The 21,508-nt window shown below is 35.4% G+C and overlaps 1 protein-coding gene across 1 annotated transcript in view; it reads right to left on the reverse strand.

The window, feature by feature from the left end:
- LOC107663124 (kelch-like protein 29) overlaps positions 1–21,508 on the reverse strand; it is a 133,933-nt gene that overhangs the window by 93,122 nt on the left and 19,303 nt on the right. Inside the window, exons 2-7 of the mRNA XM_016453284.1 lie at positions 13,956–14,273; positions 9,625–9,733; positions 9,438–9,493; positions 7,359–7,432; positions 3,737–3,884; positions 1,515–1,979 (exon numbers count right to left, since the gene is read on the reverse strand). Of these exons, the coding sequence (XP_016308770.1) occupies positions 1,515–1,979; positions 3,737–3,884; positions 7,359–7,432; positions 9,438–9,493; positions 9,625–9,733; positions 13,956–14,229 (1,126 nt within the window). The 5' untranslated portion in view covers positions 14,230–14,273. The remainder of the gene's footprint in view (positions 1–1,514; positions 1,980–3,736; positions 3,885–7,358; positions 7,433–9,437; positions 9,494–9,624; positions 9,734–13,955; positions 14,274–21,508) is intronic.

Here is a 21,508-nt window from a genome sequence, read left to right on the forward strand (position 1 = left end):
ATATATATATATTAGTTATTATTCAAATCTTTACTTCAAAAATTAATATTTAATTCAATGCGTTGCTTGCCACTTCTTTGTAATTATTTGCGAAATTTGCTAGCAATTTCTGAGTGTAAATCATAGACCATTTTTTTAGTTAATCGAACACCTTTCTTCATGCAAAAGGCAGATTTTCTGATGCTATCTTCTCAAAATTATGACCTAAACCCACTAACATCAATATTACACCAACTTTATTTTATTTTAGTTTTAGTTATTCGAACACCTTTCTACATGCAAAAGCCAGTTTTTCGGAAGCTATCATAAAAATATGACCAAAACCCACCAACGTCAATCTTACACCAATTTTTTGTTAATCGAACATCTTTCTATATGCAAAAGCCGGTTTTTCTGATGCTATCTTCTCAAAATGATGACCTGAACCCATTAACATCTCATAAAACAGCTGTTCTAGCTTAACTCTAGCTTAAAGTTCTTCAGCTTTCTTTAAAGCAAACTCACATTTTGGTCCGATTCTAGTACGAAACACCACCTTTTCACAAACCAATGAAACTAAAATGGGCTGAGATGCCATTTCTGTTGACATGAACGAGTACTTGCTAATGTCCAGTTCTTATTAATCTGTAAATTTCAGTGTTAACTGTCAATATTCAACGAACAATGAGCACCTGATTTCTCATCATCCCCAGAAGCAATTACAAGCAGATAAATGGGCAGCAAATTCGCCTTATGTTCTCTTCAGAAGATTAATACCTCACACGATTCAACATGACATTCAATACAGGGAGATAGAAAAATAGATTTCTGCCTGTAGCTGGCTAGAAAATCAAGGTGATTTGAGAGCTTTAGGGCATAATATCACACAATAACGATATACTGGTTTCTTTTGAATAATCTTATTCCATTTTTATATGGATAAAAATATATAAAAAATGAGTCCAAAAAACAGAACGGGAAAAGTTGAGACTTACTCAAGTTACATCAAACGCCACAAGTTTATTTCCCCTAATAAATCATTCCTAAGAAATTAGCTATGGTACATTAAACTTGCCTGTCCCGACTGTGTTGATATATGAACTGAAATTCATTTACACTATATTTACATAAGGTTTCCATTTATATGGAAATTATTTCTGCCATTTCAGACCCACCAACAATTTTGTAGAAGCATCCACTGCCCCATAAATCTATCTGATCTTCACAATAGTTCCTGGAAGCTGGCGAATATCAGAGAAGCTAATTCATAAAATCATTAGGAACTTCCGCTGGTTGGGTAGGAAAGAAAAACAAAAGGAAAAGAAAGGCAATCCACCCCAACTCGTCTCGTCTTGTGAGTGTTGATGAATGCGGGGTTTTATTGAAAGTGAAAGGCTGGGAAGTAATAAATATATCATCAAGTTGTGCAGGTCGAAGATAGAGAGGGATTCTTTCGGAAACTGGAGGAGCGCAACAAAACATTATAACGGCTGGGAAAACTTTCTAAAATGATTTGTGGCTGAAATAGAATTTACCTTTGGGATGCCAGGGGTCCGTGAATTCGTATTTCCCCAATCCGACCGTTCTTAGCATCTGCAGGCCGTTGTTGGTGCTTTCCTGCTGGCCGTTCGTCAGCGGCGCCGAGGAGCTCATGGTGGCGGATTGCACCATGGTATGCATCAAGTGGCCATTGCCCACCACCGTGTGGACGGGATGGGCGACCTGGCAGACGCTGGGCATTGGAGGCAGGCCGCCGACGGCGAGGGATTGGCTCTGGACGTTGAGGACCATGTTGGTCATTGGCTGTGAAGGCTGCTGTGGGAGCTGGTAGTGTGTGGGTAATTGTGGATGGGGGGTTTGGAGCGCCGGGGTCACACCGACGATGGGTGCTTGGACAGTCGCGCCCTGGCTGTAAGCTGGTGGCTGCGGCAGAGCGTATGTGTGCGCCAAGAGTCCAGCCTGGCTGACGGCGGCAGTGACTTGCGGCGGCCATAGAGGAGCTGCAGAGACTGAAACAACATGCATTTAAAGTAGAAGCGTGATATGATGATATTAGATTGTGAACTAATAAAACATCTCCACGATCTGCCTTTACAGAGAGATCATCAGTAGTATCAGTTGCAGATCTATGGCTGTTTTTGCATTAATATAGCGTCTGATTATCATCTGTATCACAGTTACATTCACGTGACAATGTAGTTTATTATCTGCATGCGTTTGCAGGTGAATGGGTAAAAAAAACAGACTAATGGACTTCACCATACTTGTTCAGTTGATTGATTATACTAAGAATTGCACAAGTTTTTTTTTGTTTAAGTTTTCTGAACTGTTACGGTTAAATATGCAAATAAGGCATTATGTAATTAAATATGCACTAATTTGAATACACTTCCAGAAAATGAATCTGAACATTGGATAAACCAGGTTCAAAATTGAATTTAAAAAGCTTGTTTCATTTGACTTATTAAAGTTAAAGGTTTTTACAGAGGGGATTCTGGATATATTTTTTTATCACCCCATAAATCAAGAAAATACTGTTGAAAGCCAGGAAAAATAAATTTTCACCATGTTTTTAGGAATAAAATGTATAAAATGAGGCAAATGATATATGAACAAAACCCTCTATAAAAACTATCAACATATAGATAGGAATAAAACTGTAAAGTTTGGTGTATGTAAGTGAAAAAAAAAAAAACCGTTTTTTTTCCAATGAAAAACTTATTTTGAGAAAATGACCTTTACAGATGCAAATACACAAAGTGCAATAAAATAAACTTTTAAATGTGTATTTTGGATGTTTTCTTTACACTAGTCTGACACAACATGTTTTTGAAAAGCCAAAAAGCCCCAAAAAATCTCAAAATTGACCAGTGCAACCAGTTATCTTTCTAATACCGTATTTGTCTTATTGTTTGTATCTTTGTTTATATGTGACCCTGGACCACAAAACCAGTCATAAGGGTCAATTTTTTTAAATTTAGATTTATACATCATCTGAAAGCTGAATAAAGGATAGGACAATATTTGGCAGAGATACAACTATTTGAAAATCTGGAATCTGAGGGTGCAAAAAAAATCTAAATACTGAGAAAATCGCCTTTAAATTTGTCCAAATGAAGTTCTTAGCAATGCATATTACTAATCAAAAATTAAGTTTTGATATATTTACGGTAGGAAATTTACAAAATATCTTCATGGAACATGATCTTTACTTAATATCCTAATGATTTTTGGCATAAAAGAAAAATCGATAATTTTGACCCATACAATGTTTTTTTGCCTATTGCTAAAAAAAGCGACTTAAGACTGGTTTTGTGGTCCAGGGTCACATATTTGAATAACAATTATAAAAAATATTAGTTATAAATAGTTTAATAACAAAGATAAATAATGAAGTAAAATGAAATAAATTAACCTGGTCATATCTCCCACCCCTACTTTGGCTTAAATGGCCTTTCATTCATTTTTCTTTCATGTTTCGTTATCTTGCAGGGATATATTTTTCAACACTGAAATTAGTTTGCATGTACTGCTCAGTAACTTGCAAAATAGTCTTAAAATCCAACATGAAAAAGAATTGTGATAAGATTGTAAATCATGTTCCTGTCTGAAAAAAATCGATATATGATATTTTTCCCATATCGCCCATGCCTAATTTGAAGCCACTTCGAGCAATCAATCAATCCATGCATGCAAGAGAAGATAACGTACAAGAGGTGTTATCACAACGCTGTGGGCTTTGCTTTCAGCTCTTTACCTGTCATATCTTTCTCCCTCATCTGTTTTGCGGGCGGCTCATCCGTGTCCCAGGGCGTGGACTGGTTAATGGGTGTTTGTCCCCACCGGATGCTATTAGCCAGGACCTGGCCCTGAGTCTGCGCGTCTGCCGACGGGTGCCCAGAGACCTGTTTCAACGAGAGGAACGTCTCGAGTAAACAGACCAGCCTTTAATTACCATCTACGCTTCCAATTACAGCCCATTTGCCAGACACTGCTACATCATTTTGCTTTGTTAATATTCCATTCCATTCGCTCTTTTAATTACGCCGCTGTTCTAGATTAGAGCCATCAATAATGCAGGAAAATCCAAGGTCGGCCCCCAGCAATTTGACTGGGTGCGAGAAAGTGAGATCTATATAGAGAACATTTTACTAATTAATTCTTATCTGCCTCGCATTGACTGTAAATCAAAGGGCAGGAAAGAAGTTTTGCGGGATAGAGGGGGACTTTTAATCACTTCGCTGAAAATAGGAACTAAAATCGAATGGAAATGGATATGTAAACCTCATTCTTCTGTAGAAACTACTTCGACATTCACAATATGTCATTTTTCTTAAACATATTAACATGTAGTCGATCTACAGTATGATGCTCAGCCCAAAGCATTGACTTTGTTGACCAAAAACATTAACAATTTCCATGCCACTGTTTAATGAAAGTATGTATTATTATATGAACAATTACTTTTCTCAATATTTACAGAATAAAAATTCAATTAGAAAACAGACACTCAAGACTCAAGAAGCTAACTGGCCATATATTGGCTGATTAATTAATCTGGCTAATATGATATTTTCTGAATGTAATTTTGCTCGCAATAATGAATTGAACAATTCGATTTTATTAAAGATCCCATTAAATGGTTAGACAAACACAATTTCATTAAAACAAGAAATTGGGGCTTGAAACATAAAATGGATCCTTCACAGGCAAGAATGCATTAAAAACACACATATCTATCTATCTATCTATCTATCTATCTATCTCTCTCTCGAAAAGTATTCAATCATTTAAAATAATTATTCTATTATATATTTTAATAAATACAGGTCAGAATAAGTATGTTTTTTCATCTTTACATAAATATATCTGTTACGTTGCCAACATTTTATTTTCACAAAAGTTATTTAAAACATTATGCATTTTACCTGCACTTAATATGCTTTGTGTGTATACAAAATCACTTTTGTCAATTTTATTTACCAAAATGGGACAACTCGTACAGTATGTCATTGTAGTTAAAAACTGACTGGTTTGCACAATATTTCTGTGTGCCAAAGACAGCAAAAAAATCTCAGTTTGTTTTTCTGGAACAAAGCCTTTTATTCATATTCATCTTTTGTGTCTGCAAAAGATGGATCTTATTATGCCGCTGTCAGAACTCGCTGTTTCATAAGCAAGTCGAAGAGGAGAAAAATAAGTAACTGAAGACAAGTCCTAAACGTCTTCTTGATTTTATGCTGCTTTTATTTCATATGCATTTCAAAACTGTAAATAAAAAGAAGAAAACATAAAAAGATCCCTCTTAAGCGTCAAGTGTGGGCGTTGAGTTTGTCAATGCATTTTTCATTGCCAAGCCTGAAAAAAACATGTCTTTAAATGTGAAAAATGTATTTAGACATTCCATCTACAGAGGAAGACTGAATCACACACATTCCTCATCCCAGCGTGCTGTTGCTAAAATGTTTCAAATTTCATCTAAAGTTCACCTAACAAAATGAGCAAAATCGCGTCAAACTGTAAGCAGTCATAAAGAGCACACACAAGTCTGTTACATACTTCACATGTCTGACAGTGCAGAGATACATTTTTTCGTCCGTTACAGTTGCAGTTTCACATTTTTAATTTGACCTTTTGCTTAACCAGCATTTCAAAACGCAATTATAACGAGAAAAACAAATACACAAAAATGCAAGGACTTAAAATGTTATGAATGACAGACGTTCTCATTCTGTAGGAATCTTTCAGTGGAATTCAGTGCTAGTCTGCACATCGTTCTATCATCTGAATACAAAAGTCTAAAGCATTGCTAAGAAGCAAACATAGAGAGCCTCACACACTCAAACGGTTCAGAGCAGGTGCGCTCGAGATGAAAGAACAAAGAAAAAAGAAACGGTCTGCAGACCACTGTAACGCGCAAAGAATACTTATTTATTAACGGCCACACGATGCGGTGTTAATATATTAATACTGAAGTATTCTTTGTAAGCTACAGGACTGGGCAGGACCTCGTCATGCTTCATGTGAACGTCATTAAAAAATGATTCAAGCATGTGGAAAGAGCAGAAATCTGAAACTTCCCAATCGCCTGCTTCACCTCAGAATAGAGATGCATGTTCATATCGCTGACAGTAACGAAATTCACCTGCATTCACTAAAACTTGTCAAAAGTTGTATCTGGAATATTCCATGTGAGAATGCTGAATAAATATAACATCATGGAGCTGAAATATGTCAAGTCTATTTTCTCCTTACATTCGGACAGCACTGTTGACTCTCATGACGAGTCAGAGTGATGAGAGAAAAACTGGAGCATTTGAAATATAAAATAAAATAAAATATTACATATTTTTAGTCAAGTCAATTTTTGGGTAACATCTACACTCAAGCTGAATAAATGAACGAATACTTCAGAAACATTACAACATTATTTTTTAGCCAATTTTGTGGGAACATCAGCACTTTTTAGTTGAAATACATATTTTTGGAGCATTACGACATTATTTTTAAACCATTTTTTGATAGAACAGCTGCATTTTTAGTTGAAATAAATAAAATCTTCAGAAATATTACAACATTACTTTTAAGCCAATTTTGGTGGAAAATCAGCACTCTTTATCTAAAATTATTAAAATACTTTTGAAATAATACAACATTATTTCTAAACCAATTTTGGGGTACACATCTACACTTTTAGCTGAAATAAAAAAATACTTTTGAAACATTACAACATTATTTTTTAATGCCAGTTTTTGGAGGAACATCTACAATTTGTAGCTGAAATAAATAAACAAAAACATTAGAAATATTACAACATTATTTTAAAACCAATTTTGATGAAAAATCTGCACTTTCTATCTGAAATAAAATATTTTTGAAACATAAAAAAAAAAATTAACATCTGCACTTTTTTTTAGCTTTAATTAATAAACAAGTCCTTTTGAAATATTACAACATTACTTTAAAAACATTTTGGGGGAACATCTGCAAATCTACATCAAATACATTTTCATATTTTTCCTATTGATTTCGGGGTGATATACAGACATTGTTTTTTAGATAAATCCATAAATCCACATCAAGTCTCCAATTTGTGTTTATAAACGGTTTGAAATATCTGCAGTGACACACATAAAGATTTATCCCCTTTTATGGTATTATGGCTTATACTTATTTACTGAGCACTATGAGGAAGACAGCAGAAAATAAAACCACATCATTTACCTCCTAATAACACTGACAGAATCATCCACCAAAACCCCAGCGGGACGATTTCAGGGTTACAAGACTCTTCAACGGCAAACCAGAGTTTATTCTGTGAGCAGCTGACTGCATGTAATCCCTTACATGTTAACCCCAAAATGACACATTTGACCCACTTCACCAGTCGCTGAAGACGTGGTCAACAGCCAGCGGCTAATCGAGTCCAAAAGAGCCGTGGACAAAACGTTACCTGCGGAAAAATAAAGCCATTTCCAATTATAATTTCCCTGGTGTGCCACGTCAAAAACCTGTGGCGTAACACACACCTCTTAGCAATTTAAATGCAGACAACATTATGCAGACAGACAACTCCAGAATATTAGCTGGAGTCCAGAAACAGCTTTTCCGCTCTGTCCCTTGGGCAGGAGCCACACGTTCATACCCCCACGAAGTAGGTGCTTCGTTTAGTGAAAGTGACCTGCTGAAGTTTTCAAAGTGCACCAGGAGAGCAAGTGGAATTATGATAGCAAAGCTGTGGAGTTCACATTAACTCATCTGCAGCCGTACTGCATGCATTCAAGCGCGCTTTCTGTGTGCCTGCAGGCGCAGCGAAATGACAAATATTACATTTCTAGCTCATTTTAGCTGACTTACTAAAATACTTCCATTTCTGTATGGGTTTATGCATGAAGAGCATCCATGAGGAAATGCTATGCACGCCGCATCTCACTTTCAAGGTCAGAAGTTCAGAGTGCATGATCAAAATTAAAGCAGATGCACAAAATAAAACTGACCATTTCAGTTCTTTGCAAAAACTGACTATACAGTATGAAACATACGGTACTCATGTAAAGCAGTTGCACATGTACATGCACATGCACATGTATTTCCTGCAAACGAAAGCACAGACGATTTCTATGAAATCTGTAACAGTAAATATTCATATTATGCTATCATTCAATAGTTGACACTCTAAAAAATGCTGGGTTGTTTCAACCCAACTTTGGGTCAATTGACCCAAAGTTGGGTGGAAACAACCCAGCATTTTTTAGAGTGTACAATTCTTTTTTTGAAAGAAATTTATATTTTTATTCAGTAAGGATGCATTAAATTTATCAAAAGTGACAGCAAAGACATTTATAATGTTATTTTAAAAAATTATATTTCAAATAAATCCTGTTCTTTAGAACTTTCTATTCAACAAATAATTCTGAAAAATAAAATGTATCACGGTTTCCACAAAAATGCGAAGCAGCACAACTGTTTTGAACATTGATAATAATCAGAAATATTTCTTGAGCTGCAAATCAGAATATTAGATTGATTCTGAAGGACACTGAAGACTGGAGTAATGATGCTGAAAACTCAGCTTTGACTCTCATTTTACATTTTTACATTTTAAAATATATCAAATAGAAAACAGTTTTCGTTCAAACTTTTGAATGGTATAAAATAAAACAAAAATATTAAAAAAATAAATATAAAATAATTTAAAAAAAAATGTAATTATATATTATATATACAATATATATACTTTTTTTTTTTTACAGTAAACAAAAACAGGACAGATCAACATTTTTTTTTTAATCAAATAAATGCAGCCTTGGTTATCTTTCAAAAATATTATATATTACAGACCCTAAACTTTTGAATAAAAAAAAAAACTATTTTTAAATATATTTTTTAAATGATACCTTACATAAAACAAAACAAAAAAAGACATGGCTTGGTTTGATTTTTATCCTGTGAATTAACTGGATTGTAAAAGGTGGATGTTACAAAGCAAAACACAGCCAGAAAATGGTAAGGAAAGGTAGAAAATAGGACCATGCGACGCTTTCAGATGACACAGATAATTCAGACGTCTCTTCAGAGCGAGGTCTCTTTAAATGGCACGTGTTCGTTAATGTACGAGGGCCTGTCAAACAAAAGACAGCATGCTTCTGCTCATCCTCCATCCGGTGGTGTGTGCGCAGGATCACTTCCCGCAGTCAAATAAGACGTCTTCATTCGAGCGGATGGCTGTCCTCCACCATCCTAATCCACCAGGCGTTGGGCAGCATCGCTCTCCGCCTCTCACAAAGCCAAATAGAGCATCCACACTGTCATGCTCGTATTTGCTATTCCTATCTCTGCTGTCAACACAGAAGCCTCTTCCTCACCCGGCAGAAGCGCTCGCTCCCACGCCGCCAGCAACCGATGATCCATCATTTGTCAGGACCGTGGCTTTGTGAAGTAAGTTTGCGATTCCTTACGGCTTGCGGCGTCTTTAAAAACATCCTCAGAGACGGGAATCTGCGGTGGTCTCCCGCTGATGGGAACCGAGGAAAGAAGCTTCCCAAGCGCCACGTCTTTCTCGTGTTGATGGTTCAAAGGAGGAACTCTTGGCCTTCAGTTTGTGCCTTTGGCCGCTGAAAAAGCTTCAGGCTGGAGCGGCTTTACCTTGAGATGAATTCTGTGAGCGTGCGGCTGCAGATGATTTTCAACAGCAAGGAGACGAGGCTCTTAAAAGGGTCACGGCTCCTCAGACCTGTGAGGGACACTGCTATATCTGTGAATGACAGGCAGAAATACACGGGTCTCAAAGTCAACGGTCCTGTTCTCTGATGTCTGGCTTAATTCAGACTGTGTCAGATTCACAAGCGAACAGAAAATGCCTCTGAAATCAATTCAGTCAAACTGAATTTTTGAATTGAAGCAGCAAACCATGGGCAAAATTGGTCATTATACACACAACACATATGTTTCTGTTGAGGGAGTCCCACTTCATCGCTGTTCATTTTTACCTACACAAGTCAATTGGAGAAATTGCATCAGGGTCCAAATCAAATGCTCCAAACAAACAAGGTGTGAAAATGGCCTAAAACAGGGAAATATAAAGGGAAAAGGTCTGTTTATTTTGCTATATTAACTATACTTGATACTTCACTTATTTGCATTTTATTCATATTTATATTTATTTATATATTCCATTTATATATTCTGGCACACACACACACACACACACACCAAACCAGGTTTTTTTTTTTTTTTTTTTTTTTTTTTTTTTTTTTTTTTTTTTTTTTTTTTTTTTTTTTGCACAAACAAACCAAAATTCTCTGAAATAAAATTCAATAGCTAACTAACTAAAATAAATAAATAATTCAATAAACATTGAAATCGTTTGACTTTTGTCTAGGTGGTATTCATTCATTAATTTTACTGTTGTGTAGTTTTGTTGATAGTTTTTAAAGATGTTGATATCTGTCTAATCTGTTTTATTAAAATAAAGAATACCTATAATTGATTATGTACTTATTTGTATTTTATTTTTTATTATTTAGTATCAATTTATATAATATTCATTTCTAGTTACACATTTTATGTGTTATATATAAAATAAAGTGGTCCAAACAGGTTTTTACTGCAAAAGACGAACCAAAATGCTGTAAAAATCAAACACTAAAACTGTTTTAATTTGGTTTGTGTATTTATTTATTTATTTATTTATACATACATGCTTTTGGTTTAATTTAAAAACTTTAATTTAATAAAATTTTCCACTGTCGGCTCTATGAGTTTATTTGACTAACTCCTAGTCACAATAGACAGATGTCAACATATTAATATCCTTAAAGAAACAGTCAACAAAACCATAAACACCTTGTAGACAAAGTTAAAACAATTTCAGTGTTTGTTTTTTAGACAATTTGGTTGACTTCTGTGTGATAAAAACTAGGTTTGATGTCACTTGATGTCCAAAGTAAAATCTGAATCAAAGCAAAACCACTGGTTTAATTTACCAAGGCCTTCCAAATAGTTTTCCCCCGGTTTCACAGACAAGGCTTAAGCCTAATCTCAGACTAAAATGTAAATCTGAGCTGTTTCAACTGAAAGAAACTTTGAAAGAAACTACTGCACACCAGTAATGTTTTTTCTAAGGCACGTTTATAAAAAACGACTTAAATGTCCTAATTGACCTATTGCCGAATCCTGGTTTAACCTAAGCCCTCTCTATGAAACCAGGCCTTTATGTCTAATCAGAGAATAAATGGGAATAATTAGCCAAATTAATCATGCAATTATGCTGCAGGACTAATGAAATTCATCTGACTGTTGAATCTGCCCAAATGGAGCAGAATTATGCCAACTTATGAGTTGTTTACAGCAGCGTGGCAGACCCGTTGTTATTATCTGTAATATGAATATGAAGTGGCACAATACAAAAGCATGATAACGAGCAATTCAAACGATCGCATAACGATGAGAAAATATCTCCTTTGCAGGCTCTTCATTTTCTTGTCTGCCCTCAGTAAGCGACTGCAGAGTTCAAGAGTCCTGCGTGTTTTGGCATGTTCTGACTGGCCGTTTTGCATAATGCAGTTTCACTAAATCTAAATGAGAGAGCTCTTAACTGACAAAATGAAACCTTCAGTGGAGCGGAGCTGTTGAAAGAGGTCATGCTACAGATAGCGGCTGAAATACTCAATAAGCTTTCAGGGCGTCTTGAGAGCCATCCAGAAACACAAGACAGCCATGATTAGGGGAAGAAATGAAATGGGAGCAGAGTATGAAAGTGTGTCTGAAATGATGGTGGAAATGGCACTTGTACGGTCACGTTCCCGCTGTAACTCTACATCTGCTGGGAAACTCCAATGACATTCAGCAGCCTCGACAGAATAAGATACAGACTGCAGAAATACACAGCACATGCTGTTGACAGTTCATCGCTGTTAATTTTTAGCCTACATGAACCGAACGGAGAAAATGCATCAGGGTCCAAATCAAAGGCTCCAAACGAATGAGGTGTGAAAATGGTTTAAAATAACAACATATAGGCCCGGTTTCATAGACAGGGCTTAGGCCTAAGCTAGCATTAGGCTATAGTTCAATTAGGACCTTTAAGTAATGTTTATAAACATGTCTTAGAAAAAAGTATTACTGGTGTGCATCTTAAGACAAAACAAAGGCACTGACGTTTTAAGATCAGTCAGTGCAAGTTTCTTTCAGTTGAAACAGCTCAGATTTACATTTTAGTCTAGGACTAGGCTTAAGCCTTGTCTGTGAAACTGGGAGATAGTAATTAAAATCACATTACGAAATAACATATTTTGCTAGATGTTACCGTTCATCATGGTTTTCATATTGGTAATAAAAATTAGAAACCGTGCTCGAACAGATACCATCTGTGAATTATATAAAGTCAATAAAACTAGAAAAAAGCCTAAATTACAGTTAGATTTTTTTATTTACATGATTATTTAGATTTATTGATGATAATTAGTTGGTACACAGTATTTACTATATACACCAATGGTACAATGACTGTAACCATATTTGAGATCCTCATTTTTTTTTTAATAATAAATAATCTAACTAAATAAAAAAATAACAGCATAATTATAAATAAATAAATAAATTTGTAACAATAAATCATCTCATATAGTGACTTATTTAAAAAAAAAACATGCCACTCTGTTAAACAGATTTACGGTTATATTTATAGTTTTATTGATTAATAATTCGTTTACCAATGGTATATTAATCATGTCACTATATTTGAGTGCCTCACTGTTTTTTAAAATAAAAATAAAAATAAATGAAATACTTCTTTGATTATAACAATAAATTTTAGTCTGATAAACAGTGACTTCTTTAAAAAGATACAGCTCTATTAAACTGCTTCACAGTTCTATTTATTTACATGAATAAATGTACATTTTTTCAAGTTTTACTGATGATAATTAGTTTATCAATGGTATACTAATAGCGTCACTATATTTGAGATCCTCATTGTTTTTAACATAAACAAACAAATGCAATTATTTCAATAAATAAATAATTGAACACTTAAATAAATAAACAATAAATTAATAAATAAATAATAAATTAATAAAGCAAATAAATGAATATTTGATTGTAAAACTACATTTTATTGTCTGATAAACAGTGACTTATTTAAAAAGCTTTTCAGTTATATTACAAGAATAAATGTAAATTTGCGTTTTGATATTATATATCAATACAATCGTGACACCATATTTGAGATCCTCACTGTTTTTTTTTTAAATAAACTAAATAAGTAATATTTATTACTTTAAAGAAAAATAAATGAAACAAGTAAATAAACAAGCAAATAAATGTTTCTTTGATTGTAACAATAAAATATACTGTCTGATAAAGTCACTTTAAAAAGATACAGCTCCATATAAAGGATATTGTCTGATAAACAGTGATTTATTTAACAAGATACTGCTTCATTAAATGGCTTTATTAGTAGCTTGTAGCATAACTAGAAAAGCCCGAGTGTAGTTGAACTTCATTTTATCAGCTTGTATTGTAATTAGCTTGTAGGAAGATTTTAAAAGTAGCTTCATCAACACTTCTGCATTTGAATGAGTTTGAATGTGACAAATTGACCCTTTTGAGTCATTTGACAGTATTTATATCTGGCTCACAAGAGCGGCGACTCTTTTCACAGGATCAAGACGAAAAGGACACAAAGCCAATCTTCTCAGTGAGATTCGTAACTTAATATGCAAGCAAATTACTTGAGCACACACTCAATTATTGTCTGCTCACGCCACCGCTGAACTCCCGCAATAAAATCACAAAATGAGAGAAGCCAATATGCCGATACTTTAAATAATAAAACGTCCATCTTTTCACACAAAGACGTCTTTGTACGTGGAATGAAAGATGCACAAGCATATTGCTTTTGACCACAGACTTTCCCCAGTGTAGACGTCTGTAAATCTAAGATTGCTTTATTCTTTCCCCCGCCCCGCTCCGGCCCGTCTGCAATATGAAAGCAGGTAGCAGGAGTTTCTTCTTGACACAGATCAATAAGCAGCCCCGCTCTTCCTTATCAGAGATGGCTTGTAGAGATACGCTGGTGGGGGCGGCTGCAGGGCTTTCATGATGGATGACAGAAAAATTGACCCTAAGATCCGTGGAGATGCAGCCGTTAACGGTGCCGCCGCAGCTGCTGTTAGAGGCGCAGCGTTCCCTCCGCTCCCACACACTGCGGAAATTCCGCTCAAAACGCTGATGGTACCACGACATCATCACAGAACGAGAGACACTTCTGCTCACGGCAAGCTGGAGAACACCTAACGGAGGAGAACAAACATCTTATATTAACGTCTCAAAAAACAACTGGTACATTTACAAACACACACAATAATGTCAAAGATATATCAAGATCTAACACCCAATCGCAGAGCAGAAATAAGCGTGAAGACAGTCAGTCAGCGCATGTGGCTAATAAACTAATACGTCTCTGTGAATGGCGCGCTGTTTCGTCTGATATACAAAATCAAACACGCAATGTTTTCAGCGTCTGTGTCTCAATATTAAGACATGAACACATGAACTTCACCTTTTCACCATTATTGTGAGAAAAACTACCATCAAATACAAAGCGAAATTGAAACTAAAACTGAAAGCTCTTCATGAAAACCCGCCAAAATAAAAGTCTGGTTTAACTTGAAGAAATTATGACAGAAATATATCACTATTGTATACAAACATGTACTCCTCAAAGTACTACTAATAACATACTGTACTTATTTTTAAGAATATCATACAACCAAAATATTTTTTCATTCATGTTTTAATTCATACAGTTCTCTTGTGCAACATCTTATTTGACATCAAATAAAAATGTTCTTTTATCATTTAATTGTTATATTTATATTTGATTACATTTTTAAAGACTGATGGAAGTGTGCAAGTTTTATTAATTCATTTCATTAGACACTATTTTTGATGATTTGTATTAAATCATAAAACACAGAATCCAGAAAAACAAAATTAAAAACACAGAATTTAGGGGGGGTGGGTTTTAAAGTTTTGCTTTAGATAAAAACTCTAAAATGAATTCAGGGACAAGTTTCTTCAAAAGAGTTTGTGGTTTAATATATCTTCCTAGCAGAACTTAAGCCAGCATAATTTAATAAAATATGTTTAAGAGATGTTTAAGTATTCCAATGAGTCTGGGCTGCAAAATGGATTGCTATGGATTGAAGATCAACTATCAATTAGCATCAATTATACAGAAATAAAAGACAATATTGTCTTCTAAAAGACACTTTTTGGCTGCTTTTCTGTGCAAATATTGATGTATGCCATAAACTGTAATTAACGTGATTAATTAGTCAGCACATCATATAATTAATCCAATTAAAATTATTCAATTGACAGCCCTAATTAAAACACTTAGTGACGATTAATCTCCTGATCTCATATTTTGAATCATATTTCATTACACTTTACACCTGAAAGCTCATATGTATCAAAAAGCAATAACATCGGTTGTGTTTCACTCGTTCATAAAATTTAACACTAGTAGAGATTCAAAGCTCACTGTCACCATGCAAAGACTGTAGATTACCATCTGGATTTGATTTATAAATAAATGAAATCTCTATCATGAGCTGAAGTGTACTTCTCCACCTCACCATTAAAATCACACACAATGAAACTCAAACAGCTTTTATGTTAAACTAGATAAATGTGCTACATCATTCTGAAGGTGTTAAACATATTTAATTAATCTTATTATTAAGTTATGTTTGGCAGCCTTTCATCATAACCTACCGCAAGCTGGAAATAGTTTCAGATATAGCATGGGAATTAAGAGTCTGGTCAGCATCTCTACTGTCACATGATTCATTCTGTATGATTCTGCCTTTAAATTCAGCCGTCAAAAGACGAGAGGTCACATGTTGTCTAGAGAGGTGAGATAAGCTGCTTTACAGATCAATCCAGCCATGATGTGTGACAGCAGCACAAAAGAGCAACGCTGAAACGGTTTGAATGAACATGTTTGGTGAATGCCAGTCAACTTTCTGTGAAAAAGACATGTCAATTAGTCAATCAATCAATGAGTTTCCAATGACTGAAGCAGAGACTTATTCTAAAATAAGATATTAGATGTATATAAACTTTCTATATATTCTTCAACAATATTTAGGAATGAGCAAATCTGATGCTAAACTGATTAGATCATGCATTAGTACTTCAAAGGCTCTTCCACACAATGACTGACCTTTATAATTAATAAAAAAACTGTACTATGACCAAAGTTTCATTCAGATACATTTTGAATCTATTGGCAACAGTGTGCATTTTGTTTTAATAATGGTTTCAGACCACATACACAAATATGAGGTATATATATATTTAATACTGTCAAAAGGATAAAAGACATCAAGCTAAACGGTTTATCTATAATCACCCATCCCGATTATGCAAATTCAAACGTGCATTATTCATGGACTTCATTTAAATGCATACAAAATAGCTGGTGAAGACTCGGTCTTTCTCTTAGTTTAAAGTAAGGAGAGAAGAGAATTGATGGCAGGTTTAAAGTGGATGCAAGAAACTAGAACAATCAATGATTTATCAGAGACTTTTCTATTGTTCTCTTGAGCTAAACACAGCATAAGAGCACAGTTCTTCAATTTATAGTTTAATTTTCATCTATATGCATTTAACCCAAACATCTAAGGAATGGACTCCAATATTGATTTTACTACAGAAGTTCAAATTAGAAACACTACGACATCGTGTCTTTATGCTTAATTTTAAGTATCTTGTGCAATAAAAAAATGAATTATAATAATTTCCTTTGATTACAACTTAAAAAATGCATTCATTCTCAATAGAAATAAAATTGGGAAAGGAGCTTTAAAATAAAATTATTGTAATCATTATTATTATAAAAACAAACATCTACATTTAATAATCTATACAGTTGGTACAGGCTATAAATGTTAAATCTGAAACTCATGCTTCGCAGATACTGAACGTCATGATAATTTCATTTCCACACTGCACTGGAAAACAAAGGCCACCGATGATGGAAAACAAGGAAAAATTGTATGTGACACAGAATCAAATCCCTGGGAATTCCACAATGCATGCATTTTTCCACAGCCTTTTAAACTCGAGCTGCAGGATGGATCCAAGTAGTTCAAACAGCTGGAATAAACCTCGTATAGCTGAACGTATCTCTGACATGTGGTTAAAAACAGGCAGGAAAAGAAAAACTGTAGGTGTTGTTTCATTTGTATCTTGTACACAAGCTCAAATAAGGCGATAAATATGTAAATTACAGTATCAATGTGGGCTAAAAAAAAAACAAACAATGACACACATATAGCTTTGATATAATGAAGAGGTTTGGTTTAAATATATACAGCAGCAGTTCTGTGTCTTCACACCATGAACTGAAAAACACCAAGCATATCATTAAACACAGCGTCCTATTGTTCTCTGCTTCAGTCCCACCTCTGCTATTGGACACATAAAGACACCTAATGAGCTATAAACACATTTCAAATCCATCAAGAAAGAGAGATAAATCTGCAAGCATTTTATTATATCTGGCATTCACAAATCATAAAATGAAAAGTTTCCATGCTTATGCTAAGCTTTGTATAAAAATTAATGAGCAAAAGAAAGTGATTATATAATGGAAAACAGGCAAAAAAAACAAAAACCCTGCATATACTGAACATTTTAAAACATCTTCACATGTGTCTCATCCAATCATATTTTAGAGCAGCAACTGTGTGTTTCATAATTGAAAGTATTACAATCAGTAATCCACATTTTACCTTTTATTTCTGATTCTTGTCCTTTGTATAAAAACCACGCTCCGCTAAACTTTCCATTTATGATATAGATTCAATCTCTCCCGTACACGCCGCACAGATCAATTCATTCATTCCACCACTTGAGACGAGATCCTGTCATGTGTGAACAATGCAGTGAGAGCAATATGCCAACATGTGCTCTGGCACAGCAACACCTGCACATCAAGGACTTTCAGATGCACTTGGACCCTCGCATTTCTAATTCTGGCTTGAGAGGAGAATCACTTGCTACAGCAAAAAGTTACAGTTGAGTGTTGGTAAAAACGCTTCTGGTTTACCAGAATAACAGACTCTTGAGTTTGGAGCCTTTTTCATTTGAGACAGTGATAAACCACACAACAGACTTTGGCAAATACTAGGAGAAATGTCAAATCAAGTCAATATCAAGTAGGTTTTATGGGGGCAAACAGCACTTTTAATCTCATCATAGAGGTTCCTCTAATGTTTGAGCATGTTTCCCCATAAATCTCATTTTATTTTATGAGATGAAAACGCACATAAAAAGATTACAGTTGAAGGTGAGTGACAGTTTAATTATCTGTTTAAAACCTCATCAAATTTTGTGCAACAATTACAATACTGAAGTAGGATGGGATTTCAGTGCTCAGATAAAAAATGACTCTAAACCTTAATTAATACTATGTGAGAGAACAAAACACCTCTTCACTACCTTTATCAACCCAAGATCATTAGAAAAACGTGCATGTGGTGACATTTCTGCAAAATAAATGTTGCTTCTTGCATGTATTTCATGATACTTTCGAAGTGAAATGTCCAGTGAGTGGCACTAAAAATTAGCTCAGTTTTATCCAAAACAGATAATTGTGAATCTGGCAATGTTTTAATACCTTGGCTGTTGCATATTATGCTTCAGTTTGGAAATTAAATGTCCAGCAAGTGGCACTAAAAGGTTAATGCTTTATTGTGTTTTAAAATAACGTATCAGCTACACTAAACTTGGCCCTAAATACACCCAATTAAAAAAAAAAAGCAAACGTGATATAAAAATGCATGTGCTGAAGCAACCATGCCATTTTACTCATGTTTCACATTGCTCTACATCAGAAGTGTAATGCTGTACCAGGTGAGCTTACAAGCAAGTTTGAGCTTACAAGAAGTACAGAGCTTCCTTAATACTTCCAACACAAGCATATCTGTAAACATTACAGAGTTTAATAGGTGCCGCAGAACAGGAATGATCCAGGAAATTGCACAATGCAAAAACAAATCAAATGCACGTCACTTCTTTTCCTCTTTTCTGTCACCTCTGACACCCAAAGGCATACAAATAAAGAAAACCACTGAAAAAACAAGCCCAGGCAGAACACATGGATTGGAGTTTAGCTGTGCTGAAATGCGATCAGGGGGTGTGTGACGGGCTTATGATGCCTCCAGTAATGGAGAAACAAGCAGAAAATGCATTCATAAGGGTTAAGCCTCTTTGCTAAAACACAACTCCTGCTTCTTCACACTGTAAAGCGCTCCACCATAGAAGCGTCCGCGACAGCTGCGTACTGCTGTATCTGCGGTGGATGGCATTGCTCTCCTGTCTTTAGCTATGCTTCGCTAGTAATGCGTGACTGCCACATGACCGCAAACAGGAACAACTGGCAGCAGCGTCCCAGCAGACACCAGAGACATTCCTGCTGCACTTAGGATGACCTCAGATCTCACATCGCTCCAAACATTCCCTCTGAGCATCTCAAAGTGAGACTTCTGCCTGTGCCACATCAATTATGTCCATCTGTTGAGTTTTGTTTTGCTTTTATTTTCGTTGTCCCACTGGAGGAGGATAGAATGACATACCGAGAAGTCACACGTTCATTAGCAGTGGTGTAAATTAAAGGGATAGTGCATTTGAAAGTACATGTCTTTCTTTGATGACCTTCTTGCACTGAAGACTTCATTGCTGAAAAGCTATAGAACTAGACGCTATTTTCTATGCATTTGCAATGAATGGGCACACAGACACAAAAGCACCCATATGCCTCATCTGAAGTCATATGATAACTTTGAACGAGAAATGGAGCCAAATGAACTTTCAGTGAAGATCTTGACATATGCTCTCATTTCAGTTAATGAAAGATTTGTCTAACTCTGGAACAAATGACTCGCTTTTAAATGGGATCTGTTCAGTGAATTAGTTGATCCAGTTCACAAAACGGACCTGAATGATTCCTTCACAAATCGGACTGATTCACTGATTCTCTCGCAGGCGTTATAAGCTAAATAGATAAATAACTTCAACGAATAGTTCACCCCAAAATGAAAATTAGCTGAAAATTTACTCAGGCCATCCAAGATGTAGATTAATTTGTTTCTTCATCAGATTTGGATCCTTCATCAACAATGGATCCTTTGCAGTGAATGGGTGCCGTCAGAATGAGAGTCCTACTCCTAACAGCTGATAAAAACATCACAATAATGCACAAGTAATCCACACCACTCCAGTCCATCAGTTAACATCTTGTGAAGAAGACAAAAACTGTGTGTTTGCAAGAAACAAATCCATTAAAGGGTGCAAAAAACAAATCTAAATATTGAGAAAATCGCACTTTTAAAGTTGTCCAAATTGAGTCCTTAGCACTGCATATTACTAATCAAAAATTAAGTTTTGATAGATTTACGGTAGGAAATTTACAAAATATCTTTATGGAACATGATCTTTACTTAATATCCTAATGATTTTTGGCATAAAAGAAAAATCTATAATTTTGACCCATATTTTTGGCTATTGCTACAAATATACCCCAGCGACTTAAGACTGCTTTTGTGCTCCAGGGTCACATATATACCTTAGCAACAACCGGCCATAATACCCTTGCAACCACCTAGCAACACCCTAGCAACCACCCTGAACACCTTAGAAACCACATAGCAATACACTAAAACACTTTGCTTGCTCTCCAGTGATTTAGTTCACTTGTCTGAATACATTTGCACATGTGCTCCTGCATGCAAACACACAGTCGTCATGTCTGTGACGCGCTCAAAGCTCGTCCTTCACCAGGACCCTCCGCCAGCCTGTCAGCCTGTGTTCAAGACCCACGGCTGGCTTTCCTGAAGGAAAACAACAAAATGAGAGCCTCCTTCTCTCTCTCTATCTCTTATCATAATGTTCCTCCTCTTCGGTCCAAGGGTGTCGTATGTCTCTGTGAATGTGTGTGTGTTTGTGTGTGTGTGTGTTGTGAGTCAGCCTTAAGCGATATTTATTGTGGTACATGCAGGGCTTCAGATGTAATCAATGTTTCATAATTTAATTAATTTAATGGTCATTTATGTGTTCAATAGAAACATAATGGATGATTGCGAGAGTAATAGATGTTTAGACTGTTTAGACACCAAACACAAACCCTCATCTAGCATTCTGAACTTCATCGCTACTCAAAAATCTAAACACATCTGCAGTATTTATATAGTATGCAGCAAGTGCTTTGCTTAGACTTTTTTAGTGTGTGTGTGGATGTCTGCAGGTAGTGATGTGTGTGTGTGTGTTTATGATGAGGTTCTGATTGACAGCAAAGCTGCAGGCTTCCTCATCCAGACCGATCTGTCGTCAACTCAATGACAGGGCAAACACACACACACACACACACACACACACACACACACACACTAACACACACGCTCTCTCTCTCTCTCTCACACACACACACACACACACACACACACACACACACACA

This window comes from Sinocyclocheilus anshuiensis, unplaced genomic scaffold, assembly GCF_001515605.1.
Source record: "Sinocyclocheilus anshuiensis isolate Anshui unplaced genomic scaffold, SAMN03320099.WGS_v1.1 scaffold767, whole genome shotgun sequence".
In the NCBI taxonomy this organism is placed as follows: domain Eukaryota; kingdom Metazoa; phylum Chordata; class Actinopteri; order Cypriniformes; family Cyprinidae; genus Sinocyclocheilus; species Sinocyclocheilus anshuiensis.